Source organism: Moschus berezovskii, chromosome 20 (genome assembly GCF_049115385.1).
Source record: "Moschus berezovskii isolate FMDL1 chromosome 20, NW_MosBer_1.0, whole genome shotgun sequence".
NCBI classification, from domain to species: domain Eukaryota; kingdom Metazoa; phylum Chordata; class Mammalia; order Artiodactyla; family Moschidae; genus Moschus; species Moschus berezovskii.
Genome location: NC_142479.1, coordinates 65,361,233 through 65,386,432, shown reverse-complemented (window position 1 = coordinate 65,386,432; position 25,200 = coordinate 65,361,233). Strand labels below are relative to the sequence as shown.

At 42.0% G+C, this 25,200-nt stretch overlaps 1 protein-coding gene across 6 annotated transcripts in view; it reads left to right on the top strand.

The window, feature by feature from the left end:
* The first annotated feature begins 548 nt into the window (after positions 1–548).
* Positions 549–25,200, top strand: part of TNRC6C (trinucleotide repeat containing adaptor 6C) — a 118,355-nt gene continuing 93,703 nt past the window's right edge. For 3 of the 6 annotated variants that reach the window (XM_088829295.1, XM_055408478.2, XM_055408480.2), the window contains exon 1: positions 13,443–17,881. In XM_088829295.1, the coding sequence (XP_088685421.1) occupies positions 17,841–17,881 (41 nt within the window). In that variant the 5' untranslated portion in view covers positions 13,443–17,840. Of the gene's footprint in view, positions 978–13,439; positions 17,882–25,200 lie in introns of those variants that run through there. The other 3 variants (XM_088829296.1, XM_055408479.2, XM_088829294.1) reach the window with 3 other exon arrangements.

The window sequence follows — 25,200 nt, the reverse complement described above, 5'->3', positions numbered from 1 at the left end:
CGGAGTCGCAGCATCCTCAGACGAGGAAGGAAGCCGCGTGAGTTTCCACGCACCCCAAGGAGACCGAGAGCCCCAGGGACTCGCACGCGCCCGCGCCCGACAAGCCGGAGCGCGTACCCGATCGCACCCCTGCGCGCTCCCCGCGCGGTCTGTGCAAAGACAGCTCGGGAGGGTATTAAGCGGAGGGGGAGAAGGGGGTGTGGCTTGGCTGGAAGTAGCCAATGGACCGGGAAGGGGCGCGCGGGGGCGGAGCTCGTGTTCAGAGCGCCGATTGGCCAGTTGGCCCTCCGGTATGCAGATACGGTGGAGTCACGTGCCAGGGGCCGGGACGACTTCCTGTGGGAGGCCAAGGCGGGGCGGGGAAGGGGGCGCGAGCGCCCCGTCTGGCTGAAGCGGGGGGAGGGGGGTTCTTGTCAGTTAGAGCAACAAGATGGCCGCGGTGGCAGCTCCGCACCTCAGCGCGACGGCCCCGGGAGCCGCAGCCGCCGCCGCCGGCCCCGCCGCCCCGCAGCCCTGAGCGTCGTCCCGGCCGCCCCCACCGCCCCTGACAGGGCCGTCCCCGCGCCCGCCGCCCTTCTGCCGCCGCCGCCGCCGCCGCAGCCGCGGGCCCGCCCGAGCCGGAGGCGGAGGGAGCGGAGCCGGCCGAGCGCAGAGCGCCCAGCTCAGCCGCCGCCGCCTCGGATCGCGGGCCGCGTCGGAGCCGCCGTCCCGCCTGCGGGCGCGAGGAGCAGGGCGCGTCGCCGGGGCCGGACCTGGACCCGCCGGGACGCGCCGCCGCCCACCCGCCCGCGCCGCCGCCGCCGCCCGCGCCGGGACTTGAGCCCGCGGCGCCGGCGCTGAGCGGGCCCCCACCGCCCGAGCGCCCCGCAGGCCCCGGGGCGGCCGCTCGAGTGGGTTTTGCCGCCGCCGCCAGGCCCGCGCCGCCGGAGCCCTTCCGAGGAGCCGCCGCCGCCGCCGCCGCCGGGGACGGAGCCCAGGTGAGCGCGGGCCGGGCCTCGAGCCGCCGCAGCCGGCGGAGCTGTTGGCGTCGCCTTTGTTCGGCCGGGCCCGGAGCGCGAGGGGTCGCCGCGGGTCCCGGCGGGAAGGATGCGCAGCGCGGGGCGGCGGGAGGAACTGCTGGCGGCGCGGGGCCCGGGTGCGGGCGCGCGCGGGGCGAGAGGCTCGCGGTGCCCGGTGCGATCCGCACGGCAGTTGCGTGTGTGGTGTGCGTAAAACGATGCTTTGGTGGAATTGGTTCTCTGGGAGCACTCACCCGCGCGGGTTTTGCATTTCTGATGGCATGCACGAACCCGGGCGTTTTCGGTGTGGGGCCTCTCCCGCCGTTGTTTGGGGAGGTCAGAGCAAGCGCGGGCGTGCTTCTGCTAGCATGGAGGGGCCCCTCGGTCTCCCGCGGACCTGGAATCAGGTGGGCTGCTCGCGGCGCAGCCGGCTGCGGGGCAATGCGCACGAGGGACTGGAGCCGAACCGCAGCTGCTGGGCTCTGGGAGCGCGGAACCGGAGCGCCTCGGGGGCCACCTCCGCTCGTGCGTCGCCTCGTCTGCCCCTTGGCCTCGTGGATGAGATTCGTTAATAGATTCGTGTCTGTTAAACGTGCAGATGCGGATCCAAGGGTTCACTGCGCGTTTACTCGGTGGAGAATCTTTCGCTTGTAGGTTACACGCAGCTTTGGGAATCTCACGGAAGATGCAGGATTGCTGCCTCCACGTCGCGGGGCGGGGGCGGAGGAGCCGCAGATCCTGGCCGCACCTCTAGCGGTGTTGGGCGCTCGACTGTATCAGGGATTTAGCGAAATGAGTGCAACTGTCTCGAACCTCTACCTCTGTCGGATCAAACCTCCATTTGAGTGGTCTGCTCGGTTATGTTTAGGCATGAACTGCAGATTCTGAACTCAAAATGGTGCTCTGTAGATGTCCAGCTTAAGCGTATTTAAGGAGTTAGTTGCAAGTTGGAGGCATCTGGCTGGTTTAATCCATTGTGTTGCTGAGGTTCGTGTTTTCTTCTGAACCCGGTGTTCGCCGCGGTGTCCTGCGGTGTAGGTGGTCAGTTTGATGATCGCAGTGTAGAGACTGCTACGTCTCTGAGTGTAATTTGACCCCGCAGGAGGCTTATTTTATGCAAGTTATTTCCTACATTTAGAATTGAGTAACTATGGGGATGAGTTGAGACACTGGAAATGTGGCTTGAGTGATCTTAGAAGACAGCGGTGGCCAGTTTGAAATGTGTAAGGGGTGCAACCATTCTGTGCATGGACTCCATACTTCCTTCAATAGTATGTGAAAGAATAAAGGATAAAACTTAGCTCCAGAGCAGATGAACTTTGTTGGCAGAGGGCACCTTGAAGAAATTTATTCCAGAATCACGGAAGTGGTGAAGGTCTTTGAACACCTTTCAGTGTGGCACACCTGGGATGCTTTGTTGGGAGAAATGATGCAAAATGGGGTTTTTAAGAACAACTAGCCCAGTTATATTATCCGAATTAATTTTATTGTTGGTGTTTAAACATGATAATTGTCTGATTAGTTATTACTTTGTTCACCGATGCAGAGTTTTCTCCTACAGAAAGTTTTTAATATTTGTGTTTTCATAAGAATAGAGGTTTTAGAATCTTATCTTTCTCTCATTGGATCAATAGAAATTGATAGCCCAGAAAGTGGTGATAGTAAAAGTATTGTTTCAGTTAAATTATACTTACGGTGATGTAGAATAATTTCTTCAAGCTGGCACTAGTACTTTGTTAAGAAGTAGAAAGGATCCGAGTCCCAGATATGTGTGTGTTTGTGTGTGTGTGTGTATGTATGTTTGTATACATGTGTGTATATGTTCAGACCTGATTTTATTATGTGGATCTAGTTTGAAAAGCCCAATTCTTATCTTTCACACTTACTGTTCAAATCAAAGACCTTATTGTCTTGTACATCTGATTTATTATTAAGATATGAAATAAAAGTTGATACTGAGGCTATAATAAGACTTAATCCTAACTGTTTCGTCCTGGTTCTAGCACTTAAATATTTTAGTAGTAACTTGGGTTACAGGTAAGTGTTGATTTTAGGATTTCCTCCTTACAGTGTTTATCGTTGTTGCTGTTTTTCAAGTGGCATATGTTGTAACACTTTGAAAAGATTATTTTGTAACAGGTTTATGTTTATACTTAGTTGGCTTAGGAGTTTTGGAACAAATAGTTGCCTGAGAATGCTGATTATGAGGGAAAGTAGAGTGAACTGTTTCATTTGACTCCCAGTGATTAAAATATAGCTGAACCATGGGTAAGGGGGATATAGGAAACTTTAAATTACAGTATTTCTCACCTCCTCCACCTTTTTGTTAAACAGCTGGCTTTACTGAGATAAATGTGTGCTTTTCCGAATGTTGTCATCTGGCTCACTTCCAAAACCACGCTGGAGCAGGAGGAGGTCAGGGCTGGAGGGGGGTCAGCCTTTTTCCTTAGTGAAGAGAGCTTTCAGTTGGAAAGAAATGGAAGATAAAATTCCTATAGTACTAGCTGAGAATGGGTGTTTGCATTACTTCCCAAACTCCAAATGGGGGTGATAAGGTCCTGAATGTAAACTTAACTATTGGTTGACTCAAGAATGCGATGCTAATTTTAAATCTAAAAGAGAGATTACTATTGAAAGTCTATTTTTCTGTAATTTGATTTGAGCATATAGAATGTCTATGACATCATATAACTTCTTTAACAACTTAACATTTAGAGAATTAGAACCATTTAAAAGACTATTTTATGGTTTGTTTTTTTAAGCTTCCCCAGTAGGAATTAGATCCATGAGATTGTATGCATATATTTTCAGTAATATTTACCTCTGAGTCTGGGTTTATTGTGTAAAGATGATATCTGAGAAGATTTTATAAGAAAGAAAATAGATTGGCTATGAAGTCTGAGGCTGTTCTATGTATTACAATAGCATATGAGTTAATTAAGATTTGGGGATTGGGTAAGCAAAGATTACTTAGCCAGAGCAACTGAAGCCTGTGTGGAAAGCATGAGAAATACAGAGATAACAAGGGGCAGGTCTATAAAAGGCCTTGGAAGATGTAAGCTGAGGGGGCAGGAGGTGGGGCCCTGATCAGGCAGTGCCTGGAAGGTTATAAGGGGAAGAACCAGGTAACTTTGTTTCTGTTTGTTTTGCTTTTTTTTTCTTTGACTGAAACTGTTTTGGCTTCTTACTCCTGATTTTGAGACAATTAAATGGGTTTTTACTTTTTATCCCAGCTTTATTTCAGAGGGTCTTCTGATGTTTTTGATGTAAGGAAATCTTTTCGAAAAGTATTGGTGCCATGGTTTATTTTATCTGATAACTGGCTTCATAGTGAAGGTGACTAGATTTTATTTGCCCAATTGACAGTTAACATCTCAGTAACTTTGAAGATGTCATATATTTGAGTAAAGGAAGAAGAATATCAAGTGAGAACCAGCAACCAGTTTTTTTTTTAGGACATTTTCCAGATTTTCTTGCTTTAAGCCAATTTAATCATGACTAGTTACATATTTACAAATTAGCTTTATCATTTTTTTAAATTTTTGTTGGAGTATACTTGATTTACAATGTTGTGTTTGTTTCTGCTGTCCAGTAAAGTGAATCCGTTGTATGTGTGAGTGTGTCTGTGTGTGTGTATATATATCCACTCTTTTAGATTCTGTTCTCATATAGGTTATTAAAGAGTATTGAGTTGAGCAAATTAGCTTTTAAATAATTGTGCACTCATGAGCAGAGTATTCTTTACTTTGCAAAATAATATACAATAAGCTTTCTTTAAAATGTTCTCAGTCATAAACATTTAAAGAACCAGGTAACTTATACACACCTCTCTTCAGGAATATAATTACTTAAAAAGTTAAAGGTTACTTGTTATCAGAAATAACTATAAAATCTTATGTAGAGATTGTGTGTGTGACATTGAAACCAAAAAATGTGTAATTCTTGCCCAGTGAACTTGTTTGAACAACTTGAGTAAAATAATCTTGTAGCTTTTCTGTTGTGCAAATTATGTACTTGAAATGTAACTTAAAATTTAATGAAAAGTGAAATATGAATCTTTACTTTTCCAACTGGGACATGAGAAAGATGTGCACGTTAAAAGCATGGTGAAAATTCAGACCCTTTGTGCCATTTTTGGAGTTTTAAAGTTAATTCTCTTCTTGGCTACAGATGCTTTCAGAGAGGGAAGAAGCTATGGCAGGGATGGTGAGCTGTTTGTTAAGAATGCATTCTTCCTCTGTGGCCCTCAGAAGCCTATAGAGCTGTGTGCAGAGCTAGACAATCTGGGCATCCAGCCATAAAACGTCCCTGCTGCAGCGCAGATAGCGGTTCGCACCCTCCTGAGCCCTCCGTGGCTGCAAACCGCAACAGAAGGAATGGCCTTGGGAAAGCCGCGCTCACTGCTGTTTTGAACTCTCAATATTCTGTGTGGCTCTCTGAGTCCCAGCCCCGCCTTGGGACTTTGGTTTTCTAAGATGTAGTGATGGTTGAGGGTGGGCGCGAATACAGGTTCTGAAACCAGTCTCTTAGCATTGGCTGTGGGAAATGAGCAGCGGGGGGTCCGCCCCAGGGTCTCCCTCTCCTTGTTTGCCTCTTTGTCACAGTACTTCTTTCCTGCTGGGGAACGGCCCGCCCAAAGACACATCGGATTGCTGGGCCCTGCACACAGGGCCCAGAGAGGGGAGTCCCATGGAGCCACTCCTCCAGAGAAGAGAACCTGCGGGCTAGATTGGTCCCTTGTGGCTCAGACCCCACTCTACTTCTTCATAAACCTTTTTTGACACAACTTTAAAAACCATTTTTGTACAAAAATATGAAAATGGAAGAGTACACGGACATGTCAGCTCATCTTTGTTGCAATGTTAGGGCATTTTCTGTGAACATCATCTATTTGTATAAATGCAGATGATCCCCTGTGATCCCTTAGAATACACACACCTGGACAGTTCTTTTTTTCCCTTTAATCTAAAGACCTTCTCTGTATTCCTTCTTTAGAATGTTTTAGAAATTATTACACTTTTATATCTTTGTAATGTCCTACCTCTGAAGGCCTGAAATGCAAACCTACAGTTTCACAATAGCAAATCAAACTGTTCTCAGTAGCAGGATAACCCCTGCCTGTGACTGAGTCTCTTACTAATGGGCAGGCTGGCTAGTGTCAGAGTTCATATTGGGAGTGTGTGCTCTGCTGGATTCATTTTATGTATACAGTCCAGCTTATTAAGGATTAGATTTCTCACAACTAAAATCAGTTACTTGGGTTGAGCCTGGCAAAGGCGTAGTTTATTTTTTATTACTGAAGATAATTTCTCTAATTTTTCTTTTAATAAATTGATAATTTAAGATAGTACCCAGGAATTAAAGTTAAGGTCTGAAACAGGCAAATAGCAGCAGAGGCAAAACTTATCACCTCCCCAACCTTTGCTGCTGTGAACAGATGTTACAATGGGAGGGGAGGTGGAATTACTCTTTTGATTACCTTGTGTTTTCTCACACTATATATGACCTGCAGAGGGGGAGGGGAAAGAGTGTGTGGGAAGGGAATTTACAGCAATAGGCTTTGCTCTTCTGGAGCCTGATGTTTTTTAAAGGAGATTTTGAGGGAAACAAGTGATTGCTGTTTGGAAGCAAGTACACTGGAGTCACTGAGGATGGTGGAGAAGTGTGTGTGTGTGTCTGAGGACGATGGAGAAGTGTAAGTGTGTGTGTGGACGGTGGAGAAGTGTGTGTGTGTGTGTGTGTGTGTGTGTGTCTGAGGACAGTGGAGAAGTGTGTGTGTGTGTGTGTGTGTGTGTGTGTGTTGGGGGTTAGGAAGCATCCTTTCAGGTAGCCAGGCCTCAGTGTTAAAATAATCTTCAAATAGATACAGCTGACATTTGAGCATGATAGTGTGCCAAGGACGTGACATTACGATCTTATTTAATCCTCATAACACTCACAGAAGATGGTTGCTTTAATTCTGTTTACAGAGGAGGAAAGGAGGACAGAGAAGGAAGTAAAAGACCCTGCAGCTTGTAGAAAGTGCAGCCAGCATTTGCACTCGGACAGTCTGCCTCACGGCCCTCATGCGTGGGTGAATAGCTTGGATTATTTGAATGACTTTTTGGTTAGTCTCTCTCCTCTGGTCTGTGTCCCACCAGTTCACTTAGTGTTTACTCATTCCTCAGTAGCAGCTGGTAAGGTAGGTGCTGTTATTGTGTTCATCTTCTAGATTGGGAAGCTGAGGCTGATGGAAGTTGAATAATTTGCCCAAAGTCAGGGCCTTAATAACATGTCTGGGTTCTCTGATGCCAAAGTTAGAACTGCTTTCTAAAGCCCAAGCCTGCTCATGTCAGTCCTTCCTTTACTCCACAAAAATGTAATACCTTCTCTATTCAGTGGCCACAGCGAAGCCTGACCTCTCACTGCCCTCCCTGAGGTGTCCTTAGTGATGGGGACAGGCAGCAAACAAGGGAAAACAAAGCAAAAAACTGAGGTGACAATTAAATGTCGTGAAGCTGCCTGAGTTCACAGCCGTCCATCGCGGTGTGTAATTACGTAGCCGTGTTCTGCGCCTCCTTTGCTGAAGCTGCACGTTACCACATGGAATGGTGAGAGAAGTCCAGCAGCAGAAGGAATTTTTATCTTCCTCAGCCTTGTCAGCCTTTCCCACTCACATGACCACCAAACACTGTGTTCCCTTCAGTACTACCCTATAGTGTCGTTCAGTGAGAGGGACTTGGGAATGCAGAGAATACCCAGTTACTCAGAAGAGGGAGGGAACACGTGGGTCACCGTGGTCAGGCAGGACATCACTTGAAAGGGTCCTGAAAGACTGGTAGCATTTGGATGGATGGAAGGGATATTCTACAAGGAGACAGATGGGCAAATCATGTTTGGGGACCATTTCGGCAAGTACCTAACCATAGCAGCTGGAACCCAGTGTTTTTACTGAGTAAATGACCCCTGCGACCTAGCGATAAGTGGAGGTTTTATGTTGACTTTGAAGTTTAGAAGGGGCAATATAGGTAGCATCTCCATTCTTTTTGGCTGGTTAGGAACTTTTGGTGGTTGTTGATGGGCATGACATTGAACCAGATGGAGATTTGAAAACTGCATCAAGCAGGTGGTTGGAGGGGAGATTGGAAGCATGAAAACCATGGCTGTTGTGGTTGTCTGTGGAAGGTGATGCGAGCTTAGACAAGCATAATGGTAGGGTCAAACTGAAAAGGTGTTAGGAAGAGTCAGCAGGACAAAACAATACCAAATGATTGGTGTGGGGCTGTTGGAAAGAAAGAATTCTAAGAGGTCAGAAACAGAGGGCTCACTGCTCTTCCTGGGCTGTTTGAGAGAGGCCTTAAATTAAGTAAATAAAGAAGCGAATGTTAAACTGTTTAATACATAACAGTGAGTCCTTTTAAAATGCTGATTGGAGAAAGATAGCACATAATATAGCAGTTTTAGGAGAGTTTATTTTGAGGTTCTGGTATAGAGATTTGACTCACAAGCATAAATCCCAGTATGTAATGAGCCATGTAATAATAGGGTTCTGCTGTTAATTATGGTGAGTACTGTCAACGAAATCAAATTTTCTTAGTACCACCCCCGTAAAAATATCTTACCTCAGACTTTATATAACAGTCCCAGATACACTGTAAACTCTGTGGACATGGGTTATTGATTGAAAAAAGAGAGAAGACAGATCTTCAGTATTTACAGGAAACCTTAACCATCCTCAATGCACCTTGTTTTCTGTGGACACCTGCAGGAATGGGCAGTTATCTTTTCAGGTCTATGGGCGCTGCCCACAAAGTTCTAAAGGTGTAACATGATATTTCTTATGGATATTTGAACTTTAGGTATAGTTCCTGATTTGCCTTTCACAGATAAGGTGACTATCATTATATATTAGCCATTGGAAAAATGAGTGTTATAATTAATAGGATCATTCTGGCCAATCCACAATATCTGGTTAGCATATATTAGATGTATTTTTCTGTTCTCCTCTAGGGGGACTCTTCAAGTCAGATTGAATTTTAGAAGGATATTGAAAACTCTTTTTCTTGAAATTAGTTTATGTTGACTTGTAATTTAAGTACTCCCTTAGCACAGTTATTAAATGTGGCTATTTAATTAGCTTATATACATGCCTTCTATTTAACCTCTGATGGCAGAATTTTGGTTATGTAGATCCCATGGCCTAAGAAAATGCGGTTTTCTCTTGTGGTCTTTCAGCTAAGTCTCACATTAGTGAGCATTGGTTTCAGAATTTAGCCTTTAGGATTTCTCAAGTTTTCCTGCTTTTTATTGATACTTGTCTTTGCCATGACACACCCCCTTTTTTTTCATTTGCTCTTTTCGTGTTTATAGGAATTTTTAAAAATATTTTCTCTCCTGAAGCCTTGCATTTCAGAGGTGGCAATGCAGGTCTGTCTTGAGACAATGGGATGAACAGTGCGCTGCCTTTCATTTCAATCTGTTGTTGTTTGCTGAGCCTATTTGCTCTGAGGATATAAAGTCACAGGTGGAGAAAGGATTCCAGACTTCATAATAGCTATAGTTTTTTGAGTGCTTATCACATGCCAAGTTCAGGTACTTAATCTATTACCTAATTTATTCTCATCAGCAGATGAGGAAACCAGGGCACCTTGGAGAGGGCACGGTTCCCTGATTGCTGTGACCATGCTATTTAGTTGTTCCCCTTCATTCAGATGGACACAGTGATTTCTATTACCTTTGAAGATCTAAGAGATCTCAGTTCAGTCGCTCAGTCATGTCCGACTCTTTGAGACCCCACGGACTGCAACACGCCAGGCTTCCCAATTCTCCAAGAGGTCTTGGGGCCCCAATTTTGATGTGTGGCATTTGGTCTGTTTTAATTTTAAAAATCCATCACATGAGTTGGTGATGGACAGGGAGGCCTGGCGTGCTGTGATTCATGGGGTCGCAGAGTCGGACACGACTGAGCGACTGAACTGAACTAAATGGGATCATAGCCCCAAATAGAATCATTTTGGGCTCTAAAAGTATATTGAAAGAAAAGCAACTTTGATGTGCTTATGAGAAATGTTATTTCTGTTTGAAAAACCTGGTAGTAAATTCTCTTTTCTCCCCGAATTCTAACTCTGACATCCAGAATGGTGGCTGAGGCAGGAGCATGTCGGCAAGACAAATGCAGGTCTCATGAAATCTCATGGATTAACTTCTTTTCTGCCAGAGCAGCAGGTTTTTCTAAAGCATTGTTTGAAAATTAACATTACTGAAAATTTTAAGCCTGCTTAAAGGGATTCTGCAATAGTTTTGATTCAGATTATTAAAAGTGAGACGACATTTTTATAAAAATCTGTGTCCTCTTGCTACTAGAGTGCTTTAGTTATTAATAGGGTAAGCTAGCAGTAAGCTGCCTTTGATATATATGAGCAGTATGTGATAACTGTCTTTCCTGATACTTCCTGTTGAATCTCACATTTCAGTTGGAAAGCAGTTTCCTCACTTGACCCAATTTTCTTCTCTATTGTGTCTTCTGGTTCTTCAGCATAGAGTGTTTGAAGGAACATTGCAGACCCTTAAGGTGAAGAGATTCAGATACCTGCTCTGGAATAGGCACATTCTCTTGTTTTTTTATTTGGTTCTCTGGTTGGAGGGATAACAGTTTTGCTTCTTTACTTTCATGTCACAGTTTTTAGAAGAGATACATATTAAATGGCTGAGAACAGTAGAAAAGCATATGGGTAAAGGAAAAAACAGGTGTGTGGGGGAAAAGATCTTGTTTTAGTAACATGGATAATTTAATGACATAATTTTAACAGATATATATGCAATTCAGTTCAGTTCAGTCCAGTCGCTCCGTCGTGTCCGACTCCCCGCGACCCCATGAGTCACAGCACGCCAGGCCCGTAAGCCTGGCTGAGTCATATGTCTGTATTGTAACGTGTCTGTGTGGAGACCTGGGTCTCTTGGTATCATTATCTTGTCATTAGTGCCACCAGTAGTCACAGGTATGACCTGTTATCATGTGATGACATTTGTTTCACACCCATGGCTTTATAGAAGCTTGAATCAACGACTATGCTTGACAGATCAAATTCTGAATGTCCTGACATACCTAACACCTGTCTCCTTCATGAAACCGTCTCTGCGTTCACTGTGTAAACTTTCTCCTTTCTGTCTAAACTCACGCCTTTAGTGACCTCATTCAGTCCTGTGACTTTAAATACCATACATACCCAGAAGACGCCTCAGTTTTGGTTTGCAGCCTGGACTGCTCCCAAGGCTCAGTATTTGCATATCTAGTTGCCTTCTCCATATCCTCACCCTACAGCGTCAGACCCTAACTCCTGCTCTTGTCCCCACGTCCACTCTGCCTGCACTCATCCCTGTCTTACTTGAGAGAGCACTTAATCCTTCCAATTGCTCCACTCTTAATCTTTGGAGTCCTCCTTGGCTCCATCTTTCTTTCCATGTACAGTATATGGGGGATGCTTCCCTCGTGGCTCAGTGGTAAACAATCTGCCTACCAATGCAGGAGACACTGGTTTGATCCCTGGTCCAGGAAGATCCCCTGGAGAAGGAAATGGCATCCTGTTCCAGTATTCTTGCCTGGAGAACCCTATGGACAGAGGAGCCTGGCAGGCTATAGTCAGTGTGGTTGCAGAGTCGGATAGGACTTAGTGACTGAACAGTATATAGAAAATTAACAGGAGCTTTCTAAGTAATCCATGGGTCAAAGAAGAAATCACAAGAGGAAGTCAGAAAATACTTTGAATTTAAAAAAGAAAACACAGGCTATCAAAATCCTTGTGATGATGAGCAGCTAAGCTGTGCTAAGAAGGAAATGTATAGCTTTAAATGTCTGTATTAGAAAAAGAGAGAGCTCTCAAAGCAATAATTTCAACCTCTACTTTATGAATGCAGAAAGTGAAGAACAAACTAGGCCCATAGTGAACAAAAAGAAGGAAATAAAGATTAGAGTAGAAGTCAATGAAATAGAAACAGGAAAGATCAGTAAAACCAAGAACTAGTTAATTGAAAAATATCAACAGATTGAGAAACCTGTAGCTGGACTGACTGATCAAGAAAAAACAAAGAAGATACAAAGTACCAAAATCAAGAATGAAGAGAAGACTTGGTACTGATCTTACAAAATTTAAATTGATACTTTGTGCCAACAAAATTAGACACCTTAGGTGAAATGGACAGAATTCTAGGAATAGACAAATTGCCAAAACTGACTCAAAAATGAAAAGTCTGAATGGACATATAACAAGAAAAGAAGCTGAATTAGTAATTAACAATCTTGCCACAAAGAAAAGCCCACTTCATCTTGGCTTCATTGATAAATTCTGTCAGACGTAAAAAGAACTAATCCAAAGCCTTCACAAACATTTCCAGAAAAGAGGAAGAAACACTTCCCAGCGGATTCTGAAGCCAGTATTGCCATGATACCAAAGCCAAAGACAGCATAAGAAAATAAAACTTCATCCCAATATCTCTCATCATTGTAAACACAAAAATCTTTCTACTATTAGGAAGCCAAGTCCACCAGCAACATATAAAAAGGATTATGATCAAGTGGGATTTATCCTAAGACTGCAAGTTTGAATTAGCATTCTAAAATCCCTTAGTGTCATATACTATATTGGTAAAATCGAAGACAGAACCACATGATCATTGCAATAGATACAGAAAAGGCATTGGACAGAATTCAGTTCCCATTCATGATCTTTAAAAATTAAAAAAAAAAAAAAATTCTCAGCAAATAAGGTGTAGAAGGATAAATTTCTTCAACTTGATAAACAGTGTATAGGAAAAACATACAAAATACAAGGAACTAATTCATATTTGAGTATGAGCAACTATAAATGCCTTCTCCCTAAATTTGGGAGCAAGATTTGTTTCTATTCAACATTGTATTGAAGTTTCTAACCTGTGCAGGTTAAAAAATTGGTTGGCGGGGGGGGCGCGGGGAGCCAGGCATTTATATTGGAAAAGTGAAAGTGTTAGTTGCTCAGTTATGTCCGACTCTTGGTGACCCCATGGACTGTGGCCCACCAGGCTCCTCTGTCCACGGAATTCTCCAGACAATACTGGAGTCAGGGAATCTTCCTGACCCAGGGATAGAACCTGGGTCTCCTGCACTGCAGGCAGATTCTTTCCCATCTGAGCCACCAGGAAAGCCCTTTATATTAGGAAAAAAAGAAGTAAAACTGTCCTTATCCACAGATGGTGTGATTCTGTATGTAGAAAACATACAGGAGTCCGTGTACACACACACAGCTACTATAACTAGGAAACAAGTTCAGCAAGGTCACAGGATACAAGATCAGTTTATGAAAATCATTTGTATTTCTGTATGATGCTAAAGCTGAAACTCCAATACTTTGGCCACCTCATGCAACGAGTTGACTCACTGGAAAAGAGTCTGATGCTAGGAGGGATTGGGGGTGGGAAGAGATGGGGACAACAGATGATGAGATGGCTGGATGGCATCACCGACTCGATGGACATGAGTTTGAATGAACTCCGGGAGTTGGTGATGGACAGGGAGGCCTGGCGTGCTGTGATTCATGGGGTCGCAAAGAGTCGGACACGACTGAGCGACTGAACTGAACTGATACTAGCAAACTAGAAAATTTCATTTGAAAGAGAAAGTAAGAAAAAAGTTTCACTATGACATCAAAAAGAATTACATACTTGAGAATAAATTTAACAAAAAAAGTGAAACACTTGTAAAACATGGCTGAGAGAAATTAAAGAAATAATTAAGAAATTAAAGAAATAAATAGTTTGTGTTCATGGATGGAAAGATGCCATGATGTTAATATAGCAGTTCTCCTTAAGTTGATCTATAAATTCAATTCAAATCACAGAAAACTTTTTTGCAGAAATTGACAAGCTGATTCTAAAATTTATATGAGAATGAAAAAGACGTAGAATAGTCAAAATCATTTAACCAAACACAAAAGAAGGACTTAACGTCTCCAATTTGAGTTTATACTATAGGAGGACTTCCCTGTTGGTCCACTGGTTAAGACTCAGCATTTCCAGTGCAGGGGGCACAGGTTCAATTCCTGGTCTGGGAACTAAGATCCCATGTACGGTGTGGTATGGCCAAAACAAACAAGAACATGCTGTAAAGCGAAAGCAGTTAAGACAGTGTGATACTGGCACGTGGGCAGACATGGAACAGAACTGAGTGTTAAGATATAAACTTTGAACTGATTTTTGACAGAGGTACCAAAGCAGTTTGGGGGACAGGATAGTCTTTTGAATAAATGTTCTAGGACAGTTGGCTGTCCATATGTCAAAAAAAAAAAAGTGATTTAGACCTCGCACCATACACAAAAGTGAACTCAAAATGGATCACAGACTTAAATGTAAAAACTGAAACTATAAAACTGCTGGAAAAAGCACAGAAGAAAATCCTAAAGACTTTTGGTTAGACAAAGAGTTCATAAATGAAACACCAAAAGCATGATTCAAGAAGAAATAAGTTAATATATTGGACTTTAAATTAAAAATACTGTGCTTCAAAAGATGTCATTATGAACGCGAGAAGAGTCCACAGATTGGGAGAAACTATTTGCAAATCGTATAACTGTAAAAGACTTCAGAATATATTAAAAAGCAGCTGTCGTAAACCATTAATAAGACAACATACTGAGTTAAAAAATGGACAAGGATTTCAGTAGACAGTTCACCAAAAAAGATATACAGATAGCCAATAAGCACATAAGATGCTCAACATCATTAGATATGGAGGAAATGAAAATTAAAACCATAGCCACTTCATGTCCACTAGAAAGGCTGCAATCAAAAGGACAGTCAATACCAAGGATGTGAAGAAATGGGGAACCTCATCTGTTGATGGTGGGAATTGCTTGTTGCAGCAGCTTTGGGAAACAGTTTGGCAGTTTCTTAAAAAGTTGAACATAAATTTACTGTATGACCCAGTAGTTCCTTTCCTACATATCTACTCAGTAGAGATAAAAGTGTATCTTCACTCAAAAACATGAACATGAAAGTTATTTGTAATAACCAGTAGAGGAAGCGATCTAAATGACCATCAACTTTTTGTAAATGGTTTAACAAAATGTGGATATCTATACAGTGGAGTACTGTTCAGCCATAGAGAATGAAGTTGGGATACAGGTTACAGTGTGGATGAATCTCAGAAACATTGTGTCAAATGAAAACAGCCAGACTTCATTTATGTGATATTTCCGAAAAGGGCAGATCTGTGGGATCCAGGGTATATTAGTGGTTGTCTGGGACTAAGGGTGAGAATGGAGATTTGCATGAAGGATTTTTGGTGGGTAATGAAATCATTTGAAAACTGGATTATGGTTATGGTTGTACAACTCTAAATTTACTGTGAATCTTTTTTTAAGTGAGAAAATGTTATTTTAAGGCTTCAATGCATGTTAAAATATGTATGCTTACTATCAGAATTTTCACCTTATTTTTTATTAAAATATGAGAATTGTTCTTTGTGTGTTTTGTTTTTGCTTGGTTTTATTTTGGGGTTATCTTACCATTGCTATTTAATGTTCTTTATAGTCAAGGTGTTAATTGGATTAGTGGCAAAAATATTATTAGCCATCATTATATCTTGTATATCTGCTGCATTCCACGAGTAAGTCTTAACTAATTCAAGCAGTTTAAAATTCACAGATCTGTAGGGTTTAGAGAAAATAAAACAGATACAAAGAGGTGGTGTGCCTTCCATAAGATCAGACAGTCCTGAGTTCAAACCCAAGGGTTGCCAAAGAAAACTAGCTTTATGTCTTTTGACATAGGAAAAGGAGTAAAGGAAAAAACAATTGATAAAAACAGACTAGTAAGCACGCATTTAAAAACTTAATCTTGCCAGTGATCAAAGAAAAGCAAATTAGAGATACTAGAATTTTTTTTAACATATCCATCTGGCTAAGTTTAAATATAATCCAAAGGAGAATAAGAAAGGAAATCTTCCCCTCACATGCTGCTAGTGAAGATGAGTACAGACACCTACAGACAGTGAAAATGATAGTGTGTATCAAAAGATTCAAATGCCTTAATACCCCTCGTGAGGTTATTTTTTTGGCATCTTTATTAAGGTGTTCCCCCCGAACACATATATTGAACTGTACAGATCTGAAGTTTACCATTCAATAAAATTTTTTATATGTTTATACTTTTGAAACCACCCCTACAATTGGAGAAGGAAATGGCAACTCACTCCAGTGTTCTTGCCTGGAGAATCCCAGGGACAGGGCAGCCTGGTGGGCTGCCATCTATGGGGTCACACAGAGTCAGACACGACTGAAGTGACTTAGCAGCAGCAGTGTTTACTAAGACTCACTGCTGAGACAGTTCCTTGTTATGTGATACTGCTAAAATACTTAATTATGTTATTAAAAAGGACACTCTAGGTTAGTTTCTAAGGCTTATCTCAGTAACCAATCTTCAGATAAAGGTCGGATGCTCCATAATGTACAACCAGGAGATTAACACCAGACTATAATCATTTAACGAATGAAGTCAGGTGACTTGGGGTATACCAGGCTTTATCTAATGAAAGTTCTTGACTTATAATTCTTATTTTACTAATAACTGCTAGCTATGGCTATATTATTTTCTATGTCACTTGTTTCACTGAGCCTATGATATAATGCTGAACTGACAGTTCCATATGAGATCAATAATTGTAATAATGTGACTCTGGGTATGGGAAAAAGCAACAAGAGGAAATACTTTCCTGGACCAGGAGGCTAGTAAGACAGTGGTCCAGAGACTTTTGCAACTTGCAAGGCCTGGTCCAATTTTAGCACCCTGAGTGGCCCATCACTTCCCTAGACCTGGGAATGAGCCTTCCCAGCACCGCGGGACACAATGGCCATGAAATGGTGTCACATGGTCAGATATGTGGCTATGAAGGGACCCTGCTGACTGGAAGTTGGTACTTGCCAGCTGCCTCTACAAAGATTACATCATGACCATTGCAAGCTGCTGACCTTCAACACCCCCTGAAAGAAGTTCAGGGTGAAAATCAGGAATGAGGCACTCTGTGCTCTGAAAAAAAAAACAAAAAAAAACTGGCAGAACAGGCCTTCAGATAGATCTTTTCAGAAAAAGGTTCAATGAGTTCCAATTCTTGCATCTTCTCATACCTAGAAAAACACTGACGTCATTAATGGTGAAATCTGCTTTGGCTATTAAAAAAATTTTTTTTTTTTTTACAATTAAAAGTCAAAATAGAGTAGCTATGGTTCAGACATCCTGGGAAATAACTATTTCCCAGATATCCTGAAAAATGATATTATGGGTGTGATTTCAGATTAGACGCTGTGACCTAATGTAGAACTTAATGCTCCTGTAATGCATTTTTGCTTCTGTACTTTGCTTGCTGCTCGTAAAACTAAAGTTACTCCATTTTAAGATAAGGTTGTTTTTAAGTAAAGATTCCTAAAATTGTTTTTGAAAAAATAAAAAAATAAACTAAAAAAAAAAAAAGAAACCACCCCTACAATCAAGGCAATGAGCTTATCTGTTGAGGTTCAGTTTTGAAGTCTCATGGTAGGAGTGGTGGGACAGTGTACTGGAGGGAGATGAGAAGCAAAATTTAAAAACCACGTGACCACTGGAAAATGGTGATAGAGGGAATGGGGTGACTTCCTAATAGTTTTGCCCATAAAGGTAGCTACTACACACATCAGGCTTTGAATATTTGTCCTTCTTGTAGGAAGGTAATTATCTCTTAAATATTATTTAATCAATTATCTTCTTTTGGGGCTAAAATCTGTTTTTTTTTTAACATATAGAAAAGCATTGTGGTTAAGAGATATTGGGACGTCATGCACAAGTAAAGTTTTAACAACAGAAATGGGAGTCAACATATGGTTGCCATCTTTTAGTCAAGCCAGGTAAGACATTTGAATTTTGTAAAACAAAAGACATTCTCATGCAAAGAAGTAGAAAACACAATCTTAGGGGAGAATCCTATAAATTAAGTGAATGTGACTTTGTAAAAAATGGTCCTTATCCTTTTTTCTCTCTTTTTATGGTATTACCTGGAGTTACCTTGATTGTGAGGTTGGTTTTACAGGTGTGCACATATGTCAAATTTTACTGAATAGTTTGCTTTAAATATGTGCAGTTCATTCTCATTAACTGATAATCAGCATTTGAGGACCACTGGTATAAGCATGGTCTTGGGAGTGTTAATTCTGGGATAGGTTTCTGGAAATGTCTCTTTATTAGCTCAGTGACTTAGGGTTTGTTTTTTTTTTTCCCCTCAGCCTTGGCTCATCTGGAAGAAGTGGCTAGTAATGCTTACTTAGAGTGTTACTATCCAGATTAAATAAAATAGTGTATAAATTTGACACATTGTAGGTACACATTCAATTCAGTTCAGTTCAGTTGCTCAGTCGTGTCCGACTCTTTGCGACCCCATGAATCACAGCATGCCAGGCCTCCCTGTCCATCACCAACTCCCGGAGTTCACTCAAACTCATGTCCATCGAGTCGTTGATGCCATACAGCCATCTCATTCTCCGTTGTCCCCGTCTCCTCCCACCCCCAGTCCCTCCCAGCATCAGACTCTTTTCCAGTGAGGTACACATTATCTTCCCTGTGTTTAGCCCTGCAAAAATCTATTCCTCACTGCCACACATTTGTGCTGTCATTTGTGTGAATGACAAATTCACACATTTGTGTGAATGTTTGTGTCTGCTGCTGCTGCTGAGTCACTTCAGTCGTGTCCGACTCTGTGACCCCATAGACGGAGGCCCACCAGGCTCCCCCTTCCCTGGGATTCTCCAGGCAAGAACACTGGAGTAGGTTGCCGTTTCCTTCTCCAATGTGTGAAAGTGAAAAGTGAAAGTAAAGTCGCTCAGTCATGTCTGACCCTTAGCGACCCCACGGACTGCAGCCTACCAGACTCCTCCATCCGTGGGATTTTCTAGGCAGGAGTACTGGAGTGGCTTGTTTGTGTCTATATTGCTGTAATTTCAAAGGAGTGATTCAACTCTGAAGTGAAGTCTCTCAGTTGTGTCCAACTCTTTGTGACCCCACAGACTGTAGCCTGCCAGGCTCCTCTGTCCCTGGGATTCTCCAGGCAGGAATACTGGAGTGGGTTGCCCTTTCCTTCTCCAGGAGATCTTCCCAACCCAGGGATCGAACCCAGGTCTCCCGTATTGCAGGCACCATCTGAGCTACCAGGGAAGCTCAGCTCTAGAGATTCAACTCTAGAGGATGGTATTTTAACCCTATCACAGAAGTGACCATAGTAATCACTTCAGTGTGATTTGTAGGGTGTGTGTGGGAAGGGGTGGTTAATCCTGAAAAGATCTATGCTGCTAAGTCGCTTCAGTCGTGTCCGACGCTGTGTGACCCTAGAGATGGCAGCCGACCAGGCTCCCCCATCCCTGGGATTCTCCAGGCAAGAACACTGGAGTGGGTTGCCCTTTCCTTCTCCAATGCATGAAAGTGAAAAGTGAAAGTGAAGTCGTGCAGTCGTGTCCGACTCTTAGCGATCCTGGCCTATAAAATCATTGCTTGAGTAAAAGGCGTGGAATAGTGATTGAATTTATGTTCTTTGTAGACTGTTAGGATTTGTTCTTCTGATGATCATATTGTCCATTTAACTTACTGTGTTTCACACAGAGAAGCCCCATTCAGGGTTCCAGAAGTGCTTATAACTCGGTCTCCTGTGGCATGTAATTATCACAAGGTGGTAAAGCTTTGTTCAGGAAGACCAGATACCTAAGAAATAGACAGTCACTCGGTTACCTACACAGCTTGGTTTTCGTTTCCTTTTAGAGATATATTAAAGAGAGAAAGAAGAGGAGGAGAGTGAGCAGTAATATCCCCTTTTCAGTTCCACTAATATCTTAGATTTGTAATCTCCAGAAAATGTAGCTTTGGGTGTTGAAAAGCAACTTCCTAACTCAAGAAGAATAGATAGTTATGCCTGTGCTCAGTCGTCTCCGACTTTGCGACCGCATGGACTGTAGCCCGCCAGGCTCCTCTGTCCGTGAGATTTTCCCAGCAAGAATATGGGAGTGGGTTGCCATTTCCTCCCCCAGGGGATCTTTCCAACTGGGGATAGAACCTGTGTCTCCTGCATTGCAAGTGATGCTTTACAGCTGAGCCATCAGGGAAGCCATTATTTATGCCTTGATATTAATAGAAAACTAAAAAACAGCTTCTTAGGTCAAAAAAGAAACTTTTATCGATCTTCAATCTCATGCTGAGACAAGAGTTTAACCTTTTAAGTAGTTACTGAACCCTCTAAGAAGCCAGAAAGTCAAATAGAATGAAGAATAAATTTCAATTATAGAAGAATTTCTCTCCAGAAAGTTTCTTCTTTTCAACCATGTTAACAAAATTTTTCTTGGGAATTCCCTAGTGGTCTGGTGGTTAGTAGTTGGTGCTTTCTCTGCCAGGGCCCAGGTTCATTCCCTCGTTGGGGAACTAAGAGCCTGCAAGCTGCGTGGTGCAGCCAAAAAATAAAAATAAATTATTTTATACTTTTTAATATTTACTATGTAAATTATCTAAGAATTTTAAATAGATGGCTATCCAGGCTGTGAAGCTAGCATAATTATAGCAAAACATGAAAATGATATCAACAAAGCTGTCTTTAAATTTGTTAACATAAATGTAATCTGAGAATCTTAAGTAATTTACAGAAAGCATAATTCATCACTGTTAACATTATTTAACATGTGTTTCTAAAGAGAATTCAAGACATGGAGTGGCATAAGATTATCTTAATTGCTACCTGGAAAGTCACTGAGTAAAATTCAGTATCCTTTAAGATACTCCTGTGTCTGACTAAGGCAGACAAGCTGTATCAGACTACCCCTGCTGCCAAGACCTAAAAGAGCTAGGTGGGACATAAAAAGCAACTCTTGGAAGGCATTAGATGCTGTTGGGGCATCTAATATCACTTATATGTGGAATCTAGAAAAAAATGATACAGCTGACCTTATTGGCAAAGCAGAAACAGTCACGGATGTCGAGAACAAATTTGTGGTTCCCTGGCAGGGAGGGATGGTAGGATAAATTGGGAGACTGGGATTGACGTATACACTGCTATGTGTAAAATAGACAGCCAGTGAGAACACGGGGAACTAACTGCTCAGTGCTCTGCGATGACCAAAGTGAGAAGGAAGTCTGCGAAGAGTGGATGTGTGTATGGGTAAAACTGATGCACTTTGTTGCTGTATAACAAAAAATGACACAACACTGTGAAGTGACTATACTCCAAGGCAAGCTAAGAATGGGGGAAACATTCACAGCAACAGTTTAATAACAAATGGGAAACATTCACAGCAACAGTTTAATAACAAAATTAAATGGTTTAAACTTTTATTTTTTTTATTAATAGAAGTTTAATCCACTTAATATATACATTCTTACAGACTGATAAAGACAAAACACATTAAGAACCCAAGGGATAGACCAGAAAATAAAGAAAACAAAATTCATGCATGTTAAGTAACAGAAGGGGGAAATGTGTCCATTAATAAGCAAGCCACTAGGCTTGCTGGCTCAGCAGTAAAGAATTCACCTGCCAATGCAGGAGACACAGGTTCGATCCCTGGGTCAGGAAGGTCCCCTGGAGAAGGAAATGGCAACCCACTCCAGTATTCTTGCCTGGGAAATCCCATGGACAGAGGAGCCTGGCAGGCTACAGTCCATGGGGTTGCAAAGTCAGACACAACTTAGCAACTAAACAATAGTAATTGAAGAACTGTAAATTAAGGTCAGTGAGATACTTTTTCTGTCTGATTTACAGAGATTAAAAATTATAATACTCAGTGCTTATGAGGATATATTGTGTTCAGCTAATAAAAATAAAAGTTATTAAAATGTCTTTGGATGACAGTTTGGCTATAAGTATTGAAACTCTTAATTATACCGTTTGTTTTAGTCTGCTTCTGGAAATCTCTGTTAAGAAAATAATCACAAATACAGAACAAACTACACAAAAGAGTTTTAGTGATGAAAGTAGTACAAAAAGGAAACACCTAAATAAGTAACAGGGAAAACTGTTAAGAAAAATGATGGTTCATCTACACAAGGAAAATATTATGCTGTCATTAAAAATTACATTTGTGAAGCTTGTTTAATGTTTATTTTTTTAAGTTTAGAAAATTCCATGAACTGAACCAAGGGTTACTGAGAATGTAAATTAAGACTGGTCAACTGTATACCAGTGGTGCTGTGTCATTTTTACCAGTATTTACCAACTCTTTATTCTTTATCGCATCTTCTTCCCAACATCAGAATTTCTTCTCTGCATCTGCCCATCTGTGAGTCTGTTCTCAATGGCAGTCACTCCTGTACTTTAATGATTCCCTGATTAAAAATGCACAGCTCCCTCCTTTTCTTTTCTTTCTGAGCATATTTAGAGTCCCAAAGGGTTTGGTTATAATTAGTATCTTTTCCAGTAGGTTTTTCAAACCGTAAAAACTTTTTTCATTGTGATTAGAAAGTGCACAGTTGCTTTTTCAGGGTTGGATGTCTGAATGTTGGGTGCTGAATGTTTAAATCTCTACTATGGAACATGTGCCTACAAATGACTACAGATAATTAGTGAAGAAAATAACATTAATTTTCAAGGAAACTCTTTGTACTTTTGCCTGAGAGATGCTAGAGCCGCATTCCGGATCATCTTCATCTTCATTTCAGGTAGTTGTGTGTTTATTACAATTTTCTAAAATGTAAGCTCTGAAGGCAGGGACCAGAACATTGGGCACACAGTAAATACAGTTGATCCCTAAGCAATGCGGGGTTTGAGTTGCTGGTCCTCTGCACAGCCAACAATCGGCGTGTAACTTTGCAGTCAGCCCTCTGTATAGGAGGTTCCAGTCCTCAAGTCAACCAACTTCAGACCATATAGTACTATAATATGAATTTGTTGATAAAATCCACACGTAAGTGGACCTGCGCAGTTCAAAACCATGTTGTTCAAAGGTCATCTGTTACCTATCAAATGAAAAAGAGTGATTGCCACCTCACCACAGCATCTGCAGTTGGAATCCATCAGCACAGAGACCTCACGCATCTCCCTTTGTTGTGCACCGTGTTGCCTTCAAGCAGCGCTTCTCAGAAGGGGAGGCACCAACCCCTTTGGGGGGCATTTGGAAACAGGGAGATGTGTTTAGGGCTGTGGCGTGACTAGGGTCAGGTGCAGTGGTATTTAGCAGCTTATGAACCAAGGATCCTGGACGTTCTGTAGTCCTCGGACCAGTCCCATATCCATAACTTTGGATAGTCTTCTGGATATTTAGGTAGGGGAAAACATGTTTTATTTTCTCGCAGAACCTATTTTACATGTATTCAGTTTCTTGTGTGTGCTGTTGTGATATATATCTGAATTCCCAGGAAAGCAATTCTCATGTAAGTCGAAGGAAGATTAGACTTTGTCTGGAATGTTCTCAGTAGTTGCTCCTCATTTTGGAAATCTCATCACTGATGTCAGTGCCGTCATGGAATTTGAGTTGCAATGCCAATTTTATTCATAGCATTTATTGCAAACTGAAATTATCTTTTTTTCTTGTGCTTTTTGTTTACTCACTAAACCGTAGGCTCCTTAATAAGAGGAAGCTTATGCATCTCGTTCATTAGATATCCTTTGAGCTAAAACAGTCTGACATCCTGTGGCCAGTTATTAGTAATAATTGATGCATCGATAGTGGGTGGGTGTTTGAATGACAGTCTCATCCTCCTAAGTCTGACCTTTAAATGCTGACGTTCCTTAAGTTTTTTTCCGACCTGGTTTTAGCTCTGGCCGTGGCTTTGATTTATCTCTGCATTGACAGCTCCTCAGATTTATCTCCAGCCCACATCTATCTTCTGAATCCAGAATTATATATCGAGCTGCCAGCTCCCATCCCAGTTTAATGCTCAGGCACCTCCAATTTAGTGTGTCCCTCTCCCGGCTTTATCTTGTTTATGATCTCATAAAAGCGCAAATATGATTGTTATTCTCTTGCTGAAAATTCTTCAGTTAACTTCTCATTGCTCTGAGGATAAGACCAAGAACTTTAACCCACATCTATCCCACCAGACTTGTTTTAGCCATTTCTTCATTGTTCCCATGCTTTGGGCTCTCTAATCAGCTTGCTCTTCTCAAAGGCTCCATTTCTTCACACCATAGAACTTCATCCATGCTGTTCTCCTGCCAGTCCCGCTGGTTATCCTTCAGAGTTTAGCTTACCTCGCCAGGAAACTGCCCGTGCTTTCCTGATTCGGCCAGCACTCGCCCCTCCTCCCCACGTGCTCTCACAGCACCCTGTACTTCTTAGCAAATTGTGTGTTCCAAAATATTCATGTGTTCTGAAAGTAGCTGTCTGACTTTCCCATAGAATTGAGTTGGTTGGGTTTTTTTTAATTTATGAAGTGTAGTTATGGCTTCCCTATATTTATTTGTATATTTATATTATCATCATAAAGCATGATGTTATAGCAACTATAATGATTCATTTTCTAAAATTTAATTGGTTTTTGTCCTGTGATTTCATAGGATAGATCGGTTTGATTTGTTGTTTCAGGAGCACACTGTATTTCATTTATTCCGAGAAACACGTTTTTCCCACTTTTAGCATCTCTGAAATTGGCAGCATTTTTCTTTCTTAGTGCATAAGAAATAATGGTGCATCTTATATTTGAAAACAGATTGGTTAAAATTTGGCGTTTTGTAATAGATTCGTTCTGAAAGATTTAGTGGGAACCTTGTTAATTTTCCCCCAGGAAGGCATTATCTCCTTCCTTTTGAAAGAAGTTTTAGATGCACCCACCTAGATTTCCCTGGCCATAGTTGTGTCTAGAAACGGGGATATGAATAAGTTCTGGTTAACTGGATATAAACAGAAATAATCATAACTTCCAAGGCATGAACCAAAAAGTGCCTCTTTTCCCCTTCTAGTAATGAAAAGAATTGGGTCCCAAGATAATTTCACAGAGCAAAGATGGCTGGCCAGCCTTTGTACTTGGGGGAGAGTCGTCTTTAGGATGTTGCATTTTGGGGTCTTGTCATTATAGCGGCTGCGCCAGTACCATAACTAATGTGTCATCTAAGAGATGATCCTAACTGGACTCTTCAGTTTCCAAAAAGTAGAGTTAGGCTTACTACCGTTCATTGCATTCCGTCGCTTAGTCGTGTCCGACTCTATGCGACCCCATGGACTGTAGCCTACCAGGCTTCTCCGTCCATGGGATTCTCCAGGCA